The 9,951-nt window shown below is 40.7% G+C and overlaps 1 protein-coding gene across 1 annotated transcript; it reads left to right on the top strand.

The window, feature by feature from the left end:
- Positions 1-1,344: 1,344 nt before the first annotated feature.
- LOC137298464 (uncharacterized) lies at positions 1,345-9,676 on the top strand. Its single transcript, XM_067830738.1, has 7 exons — positions 1,345-1,632; positions 3,750-3,947; positions 4,226-4,333; positions 5,932-5,976; positions 7,301-7,330; positions 7,904-7,985; positions 8,688-9,676. Exons 1-7 carry the CDS (start codon positions 1,545-1,547, stop codon positions 9,151-9,153), a joined length of 1,017 nt encoding a protein of 338 aa, XP_067686839.1. The 5' UTR covers positions 1,345-1,544; the 3' UTR covers positions 9,154-9,676.
- Positions 9,677-9,951: the final 275 nt, after the last annotated feature.

Genomic DNA, 9,951 nt, shown 5'->3' with positions numbered 1-9,951 from the left:
TACATCTTGTACGTTAGTAAGTGGGTTTAGTTTTATGCCGCTTACAACAATATTCCAACAATTGGAGGAAGGGAGTAGGGTAGGAACTTCAAGTATTATACCCATTTGTGGGATAGTACCCAGGTCATCAAGAGTTTGTCAAGCAAATTCGCACTACTGTTCGAGCTGAGAGCTCTGTACAGAGCTGTGTCCGTCGGACACACCAGAAACCTATCATTGTGGGTTCTAATCCTGGTCCGCAAAGATTTATCAGGATCATACTATGCTCGTGGTTTTCCCCATCCTGGCAGATGAGCATCGAAGACTATCACACGGGACTGTCTTTCTCATTGACCTGACGTGGTGTGATATCATAGAATTCAAATCACATTTCAGCGTGTCACGCCATTAAATCAAACATATGTGTTTTCACACCAGTCCTTTCCATTCTGTCATGTAGATCATAACTTCTGTCAATATCAAGTGGTGTGAAGATAGATCTGAGGAAGAAAAACATGTTTCTGAAATGTTACAAATAGCAACGTCACTGGACGGAAATAATTACATGTAGTTGTTATCTCAAACTGATCTTTCAAATATTGCAAGCGCATCTCTGCATGTGCACTCGAAAACATCCGCATGTCCCGACGATAAATAAACTGTAAATGTTCGTAAATGATAATCACGTATCTGACTGTAAGTACATCATGCATCATGTATGGTTACTCAAATATCATTTCCACTGCAATCTGGTGCAGGGCAAATATTACAACCGTAGGAGTACCGTCAGTGTTTGGCAACAGAAAACTGATCGCTGACTGGAATTTCTGTTCTCCCAGGTTATGTTGTGAAGCTTTGCCAGCACTGTTGTCATAATAGATCACGCAACTTTACAACAACTTCTGCCTGAAAGATTGAAAACGGACGTAGAATATCCACCGAAACCTCGTCCTATACAATAATCTAGCATTTGTGATCAACAACGCCGTATGCTTTATTGTTAACTCGCGCTTTTTGGAAAGCCGATCAAACAATTAGCACTATATATTCCTGCTGGTGGGTTTCGACCACGTGCTGAACCTCTCATATTTCCATTGCCTCGGGCCTCTCACTCACTCACTCACTCACTCACTCACTCACTCACTCACTCACTCACCCTCCCACTCACTCACTCACAAACTATAGCTGTACTTCATTAGTTGTACTTCATTAACAACCAATGTTCGCTATGAAACATTATGACATTCAATGGACCTGAATGGGTCGGGTTACTAACGCATGACGCGATGGTACAACGTTCACCTGTTTGGTTTCGATACAAATCCTTCCCTGAGTCCCGGATACAGATTGCCTGTTGACCCAAGTGAGCTTATACACAAGTTAGTCAGCTGGTAGCCATTGACTAAACATACTATATATCACTTTATGAATAATGCATGAGAATGAATCCCAAGGAAAACTGTCTGGTAATATAGATACGGAGATGTCACTTACAGCCGGAAATATCATGATTTCTCAACCAAAAGTTACATAACTATCATGCAGGTTTATTTCTAAAATAACACATGTTCTTCTCAATGGCTCCTGGCAGTATCCTTTTGTTTCTATGTGTTCTAGTTCCCAGTGTTTCCATGGTGATGGTGTCAAAGACGGGTAAGTACCATTGAAATTACACCTGACTTGTTGTTTGCAATGCGAACATAATACGAAGCATAAATAACATTTTTATAACACAAGAATCGATGGATGGATGTCTTGTAACCAGAAGCCAATCGTGCTATAACTTGATTTGAATCCTCTTCATGTCAACAACATCATGATCGTGGGATTTCCACCAACGATCATTCTGTTTATATTTATGAGACCATATCCGCAATTTTGTTGTCTGCAATGCTAAAACTGAACATATTGCAGTCTTTTGTGAGTGTTATGTACATGTGCAGTATAGCAGTTTAGACCCACCGAGTTCCATCACAATGGTGCACGTAATCTTCCGTACCCTGAGTATGAACATACAGTGAAGAAAATACATATACTAAACACACAAAGAAACGCAAGTACTGAAAAAATGAAATCTCATAAAAGAAAGCATTCCTGTTTATGTAGTCTGTTTACAAACTTGACAAAAACAAAGTTGCGTTTCTTTTGTTGTTCAGGATAACTTACACGTCATATTGTGTTAATATAAAAGTTTGGGAATAAAACATCAAGAATGTAATCGATTATAACAGAATGTGTGTGGGTGCTCTTCCACCCCAACTGACGAATTAGAACTGGCCAATCTTGGTATGGTAAATACGTATTCTATGAAGATTTATGTCAGAGATGTGATCTGTACAAAGAACCGCAGATTACACGGTAACCACGTGACTTTGCGCCAGTTTGTGCAACTTGTCACGGGTTCAGAAGGCTTCGTTTGAGACTCAACTGACCTTATCTCACAGTTTCCTGTGAAAAAAGTGACAAATGCAGTTTTCATATTACAGTAATAAGGTTTAATTTACTACGCTACTTAATAACCGGAAATATTGTGTTCTTTGCATACATAGAATGGTTTCTGAACGCCTGGCGGAAAGTATATCTGAAAACTATTGCACCCATCAAGTCAAAACTGCGATACAGTAAAGATGGCATCTTCATGGATAATCAACTTGTTTGTTTCCAAAATAGCTGTGTAGTTTGTTTTACAGTTGCCTTGAAAATAGTATATGAATCTATGGGGTCTTCCTGGTTTACCACCAACTATTGTTTAAATTATGTTTTGCAGTCAGCTGTGGAAACGGATGGAATAATAGGGTCAGGCGGGGTCATCTCGGCAATTATACGTGTGGTGTCGAGATAGTTCGTTATTTCTATTTAGTTTCAGATGAATATACATTAAAAAAACGGAATATTTTTATGTACATTATCAACATAAAATAATATGTTTAGTATGTTTTCCGATGATACGTTTAACATACTTGATATACGAACAGTAACAAACATATACTACCTTCATATATGCATTCAATACACGTATATTTTATACACATCACATAACTTACTTTTAACTCCTTTTTACACATTTTCAAAAAAATGAAACATTTTCATACAAGGCATATGACTTAACAAATTTTTAAGACATTTTCCCCATGATGAAACATCATACACTTTCTCTGACATCCAACCAGATGCGTCTCTTAACACTGAATTTGTTCCTTGGTACACAAGATTGTGACCACCATGCTTGTTAGGAACAAACTCCAAGTTCACCTGTACATTTACCATTTTGCAATGGTTGTATAACTGACCAAAGTGAATTTATACCTCATTTTGAAAATTAGAGTAAACGACAGTAAATACATGATTGTCATGAACGTTTAATCAATTAGTGTCAGTACAATCAAAACTGTTCACTTTTGAACATATACCCTGAACATACCTGGGCTGAGCTGACCCTTGTTTGACTTTGGTGGCACCTTTAATTACAATTTCCTTTATGGCATGCCCCATCTGCTTGTAACAGCTGGATTAGTTTTAATCTCCTTCAGTGTGGTGGCAAACCACAATCTATACCGCAACGTCGGTATTGTGAAAATGAAGAAGTGGATCATCCATAAAGTAGTAATCTCCTTACCACCAACTTCTAGAACACCACTTAAACAAAATAGCATGCAGTATGAGATTTGTGAAATATGTTTCTGATATCCATGGTATAGAGAGCATCCAGTTGTCATCCATTGAAATGAAATGAAACCACTTTCCAGTGACAGCATTTTGCCTGTCTATAGAAATCCCGCCATCCAGCTTCCAAATGTCTCCGACCAGGGCGAATATGTCCGTGGCAGACCTTGATTGTCAAACCAGGAACGGCACCTCAATACATCTCACAGACCTCAAAAATTCAAGATTCCAGACAGCCTTCCTGCTTGCAGCGAAAGAGCATGGTCGGATAATATGGCTTGGCAGGAATGGCACCACACCTGAAGGTAAAGATGGAGCAATGTGTGAAAGTGAGTTAGTTGTTGGCATAAAGGACGCTAGGATTACAAAAAAATAAACAGCAATGGCGTGCAATACATTATAATCCGATTACGAACATGGTAATAAGATTCAAAGTGAAAATAAGATTACACAATTAATACACGTTCCGGTTTCTGTGTCACACTATTAACAGCTGGTGTTTAATTCTACCTTCTTGTACCTAAACAAGAAAGTTCATTTAACCATCCTACAATATTCATTGTTTCGCTATTCACTACTGAAGGTAAATGTTTGGTGTTACACCCGAACACTCCCGGCTTGGACAGCATAAACTCAGCGGAGTGTGGGGATCTGCACCACTACATATGCTTCCAAAGCATGAACGCTAATGGTAAGTGTCTGTGACAACAGTCGAAACCCTTGTTCTGTCAAAAACTGATAGATCGTATAGTTGGTGTAAACATATACTTATTCACGGAGAATCTGGTTAGGTAAATTGGCAATACCTTTCTTGTACTAATACCTGAACAGTACATACATCATATCACCATATCGTGACACCTGTCATATCACCATATCGTGACACCTGTCACCAAATGACCGTAAACCAAGTAGTGTATAGATATAAATTAGTGACTATACAGTAAAACTGAAACATTGAACCTACAGATGGCAATACAAAAAGAGGCTGAGGTAGATAACCATATGAGGGAACATGGCAGAGCTACAGAAACAAAATTTTGGACTAGCACTACTAAACCACTCGACAATCAAAACATTATCTTATTATGTTTTTTTTTTTGCAAAAATCAACAATCAGTCAAACTGGTTTGTTCATCGTGACTCCGTGTAACGAACCATACAATCAGTCTTCAATGGTTAAACCACTATGAACATCAAAACTAAAAATACCCAGTCAATCAATTAAAGAAGCTTATTCGCACAGAAGTCAACCTTTAATGGGATAAATACAATTATGTAATCTCCATTGATGCAACTATGTTTGCCTTTTTCTCTTTGTACAAGAACCGCTTTTTCTGGGCTGGGAGGCCGATCTCTCCAGCACGGTGGCCGTTTTCTCGATTTTCGCCGGGGTTCGTGTATCCGACAAATCAAATCGTATATATGCATTTTACGTGCTTATGCATCACTGCCTTGAAGTTACATTTCAGTAGTTGTGTACATATATTGGTCTAGGATTATGAACCAACTGATTCAGTATTAATTCTATTGATGCTGTGACTCTATTATGTTCTTATTGACATTGTTTGTAGCTGAAGGTATTCATATAGCATAGTTTGGAAGCTGTGGCCAAACATTCAATCATAATCTTGTAGACTGTCAAAAATGTCACACAGCGGAAATATGGTGCAAATCGCCAACACAACTGAAACCGAAACAACATTCGACAATGTTCCCGTCGACCTGAACCTGTCAGTGGTCTGTTTACTCTCTGCATTTCTTGAGTGAGTTAACGGAACAGAACGCGCATCCAACACACTGTGATTCAATAAGTAAAAATAGCATAAAGTATGATTCATTTCTTAGTAGTTAAATATCCTTTTCAAACACTTGTATGAAATTCCCCGAATAAGATCCCTCAATGATATTACTCGGTATCCGGAAGAGATGAGTCATTTTAGCAAAACCTTAGCTTTTCCCTATGAAAGTCTTTGCTGTGTCGACTATGTGCCACATGTGAGACAGACAGCTACAGACAAGGGTGCACCTGGTAGTATACTGTTTATAACATAATCTTACCATATTTCATTGAAGCAGTTCAATTATGCAGGACTGGATTTTGGGCTATGTGTTACAACAGATTGATGAGTGACTTGCTGCTGTGTTATATACTCATATACTGACACTGCACTTGCTTTTCAACTGCAAGAGTATAACCACACACGCGTAAAACTGTTTGAAAACACTACGAGTACTGATGTGTGTGCATATAACATGAGTGTATAGGTTTATGTATATGTTTGACAGTTAATACCCCGAGCAGCATGACGGTCACAGTGAGAGCCAATTCCTGTGAGTATATCAATTCATTTTGTTTATGCTGTTCATTCACAGTCCATTTGAGAATGGACATTTGTGACGTAATTTTCACTATACCGTCTCACTTCCTCACACCCTACATCATCGTGCATCAGACATCCTTCATCCCCAAAATGTCACACCCTACATTATCGTCCATCAGACATCCCTCATCCCCAACATGTCACACCATATATCATCGTCCATCAGACACCCTTCATCCCCAAAATGTCACACCCTACATCATCGTCCATAAGACATCCTTCATTCCCAACATGTCACACCCTACATCATCGTCCATAAGACATCCTTCATTCCCAACATGTCACACTCTACATCATCGTCCATCAGACATCCCTCATCCCCAACATGTCACACTCTACATCATCGTCCATCAGACATCCCTCATCCCCAACATGTCACACCATATATCATCGTCCATCAGACATCCCTCATCCTCAACATGTCACACCATATATCATCGTCCATCAGACATCTTTCATCACTAACGTGTCACACACATCACCCCCGCATCACCACCCATACACTCTTTATCAATATCCTCCCCGCCAGCCTTCATTCACACATATCACTCCATGTGCGGTGGTTATATGGGTAAAGCGTTTGCTCGTCACGCCAAAGACCCGGGTTCAATTCCCCATCACAGGTACAATGCGTGAAGCCCATTCCTGGTGTACCCTGCTGTGATATTGCTGGAATATTGCTAAAAGCGGAGTAAAACTAGACTCTCTCATCACTATCGACACCACCAGATACTTTCCCTCCGTTTTTCTTCGCGTACATTCACCACCCCATCCAACACTTACTTCGTCTATCCTCTCATGTTGCATACCCATCCATCTTCCCCAGACAAGTATTAAAACACTTAGGATGAGGGGTATCTGCTTCTGTTTTTCTACCTGGCGACAGGGAATTTGCCGAGTCGTGTTTAAAGGGAGATAACTCGTTGAAATAGCACGTATGTCGAAATGTTGTCCTCTCGCTTTGCTCACGACTGATTTAATGCCTTGTTTTTCATTGCGTCTGGCCTAGATCTAGGACAGTTGCAATAACACTCGCACTTGCAGCATATGTCCGTGTTGATTTGACTTGGCATTTCTTTCTCGTCACAATTTCCCGAGAAGACTGAACGGAACGTGAAACGTTGGAGATTTACAGTGTTTGGTAGCGTTGCTGTACTTTTGATGTATTGATGTACGTTCAGTGTGTGCGTGAATGCGTGTGACTGCTTGTGCGTGCGTGTTATGTCTAGATAAATATATGTTTGTGACAACAAATTTTCTCTTCTCTCTTTCAGCTGTTATTACAAGAGAGCATGACGCAATAAGTAAGTTGCAGAATTATCTGACGACATACACACACACACACACACACACACACACACACACACACACATATATATATATATATATATATATATATATATATATATATATATATATATATATATATATATATATATATATATATATATATATATATGCATGCATGTATGTGTGTGTGTGTATGTTTCTTTAATAATATATTTCACAATATCAAGTCAAATATTTGCTACAAACACATCCGTGCACGCTGCAGTATAAATGAATGGGATGTTAATGGGATGAATGAAATCCTGAACACTAAGGCGGGGTAATTCCCTGTGCAGTGGCTGCAGGTGAGGCGTCAGCATACAGTAATCGTGGGTTTGCATCTCCGACACAAACTGATCATGGTTTCTCCCGTGGTTGTATCTGCGTAGTGAACGCCTAAAAAAACATCTCACTGGACGTTCCTCCGCGATCAACGACGTGCGATCGAAATTCAACCTTGCATCAACTCAACAATGCCTTTTGCAAAATATCATACGGCGTGATTTCGTTGTTACTTCGACTGTTCATTGTTTGTGTCTATGTTGCAGCTCCAGCGCACGTCATCGTCATTATATACGTCGTATGTGTCCTGATTGTCATCGCTGTTGGTGTCGCATTTGTCAAGTTCAGGTGAGATTGTTTGACGAGAATCTGTCATAATGAAATTCAGGGAAGCGGCGCCAATTAGTCCTGTTTGTTGCGTGCTTTACATCGTCAGTATTGAATTGGAGATACTAAATTAATGCTCTTACGCTCCGATATCTCCCCCCACCCCCATCCCCACCCCCACCCCCTCATAAACACCTCCTGTCCCTCCCACCCTCCACCCCCATCTCCCTGCGGGTACTCCTGTACGAAGATCCGCCCCACCACAACCACCCACTACAGCATACGCCATGCATTCATGGGTCTCCCGCTAATTGATCGCGGCCCCAAAGTGCAGCAGCGGTTCTTGTGTACATTGCCTGTCCTCGTACTGCACCGGCGTAAGTATAGATCAGAACGCTGGTCAGAGTATAGATCAGAACGTTGGTCAGAGTATAGATCAGAACGTTGGTACATTGGTACGTTGGTCAGAATGTAGATCAGTGGTCTGGTCTAGACTTGAGTTTTTGTGGGGTTTTTATCTTAGTATCTTCTTCTTTATTTATTTATTTATCTATTTATCTATTTATTTATGACAGCAGCAGTCATTTTGCGGTAACATCACAGAGTATGGTGATAAACAACAACGAAAAAGACAAATATGCAGAAGTGAATATTTGAATACCAATAATGTCAGTATAAATGCAGTGAAAATCTCAGTAATGTCTACACCCTTCATCGTTTCAGGAAACCTCCCATGACGTCAATGATGGTCCCCTACCGGTCGCCACCTCCAAGTCTCCCTCTCATCTATGGCGTCCAACACTCGCGCATCAGACCTCCTTTCCACAGGCGTCTCACGCCACAAGTCCGGAAGTTGTCGGAAGTGAGTGAAGGGGCGGAGATTAACCCGGGAAGTGTGCTTCTGTACAACGACGGGGCTACCCGACCTCACACGGGTGCTGTTGATGACGTCGTGTACGAGCAATACAACTTCAGCCCCGAGATAAGAGGGAACGACTGTCCAATGACGCCGGATTCAGAAACGTATACGCCCCTTTTGAATCCTCCAACTGAGGAGGGTGACGTCACAAGTACAATCATTTTCTTTGGGCCAAACTCTACCGTACCGACGGGTCTAACGCCTCTCAACGCGGATGCAGTGCTGGAAAATCCTGTCTATGAATCCTATGTTGGTGATACGTACGTTTAAGGGGTCAGGCCATCCTGAACTATAAGGATGCGAAAGGAAAACTGATCCGAACATTAGCCTCCATTCACGGCATCTCATATGCATGCGATGGGAAAGCTCTGCTTGTACGGACTTAATTTGTGTTTTGTGGTGCTAGGCTACAGCAATGATAATAACTGTGGGTTGTAGGTGGACACGCGTCACCGATGTAACAGATATCAATTCGAACCTACTTGTCCTTGCTTGCAACCTTATTGCACTGTTCCACACAGGATACACATCCTACGTTAACGTAATCTGGATTGGTTGTTTGGTTGTTTTCACTCAGGCCAAATATCTTCACTGAACCAGTTGAAACTTATAAATTAGCCTGATCAATATTGAAATCGCCCCCGTATCTGCAGACGCAGTGATAACGTCAGTAAAACATTTTCATGTACAGTTTACTCATGTCTTATGTTTTTTTCATTATCAAATTGCTCATGGTATATGTCAACAGTTGCTATTTTTACTCTGTCTTCCATGATTAAACGTACTTGTGTGCTAACGGACCTTCACATAAATACATTGCCATTTTGGTTGTGCGTTGTTACGCGGATTTCACGCAGAGTGTCTGTGCTGCAGCTTGCGGTCTCCAACACTACGAGCATGGGGACGAAGAGGGATTTTATGCCACATCAAATAATTTTCTCGGCGCGTTCCTACCAAGTGTAAGTGCCATTTGTTGTAATCATCGTTGTGTTACAACTCGTAGGAATTTCACACAATTTCATTTTGTACGGCGTACTAAATGCTTTCACTGACAGCCCCACAACATGT

Source organism: Haliotis asinina, chromosome 10 (genome assembly GCF_037392515.1).
Source record: "Haliotis asinina isolate JCU_RB_2024 chromosome 10, JCU_Hal_asi_v2, whole genome shotgun sequence".
In the NCBI taxonomy this organism is placed as follows: Eukaryota; Metazoa; Mollusca; class Gastropoda; order Lepetellida; family Haliotidae; genus Haliotis; species Haliotis asinina.
This window is presented reverse-complemented; position numbering and strand designations above follow the sequence as displayed.

Bases quoted from the DNA above. Each gene is read 5' to 3' on its own strand.
- LOC137298464 (XM_067830738.1), top strand. From the start codon at position 1,545: ATGTTCTTCTCAATGGCTCCTGGCAGTATCCTTTTGTTTCTATGTGTT. The intron at 1,633-3,749 runs GTAAGTACCATT...GCCTGTCTATAG, and splicing joins GGTGATGGTGTCAAAGACGG to AAATCCCGCCATCCAGCTTC. The intron at 7,986-8,687 runs GTGAGATTGTTT...TCATCGTTTCAG, and splicing joins GTCGCATTTGTCAAGTTCAG to GAAACCTCCCATGACGTCAA.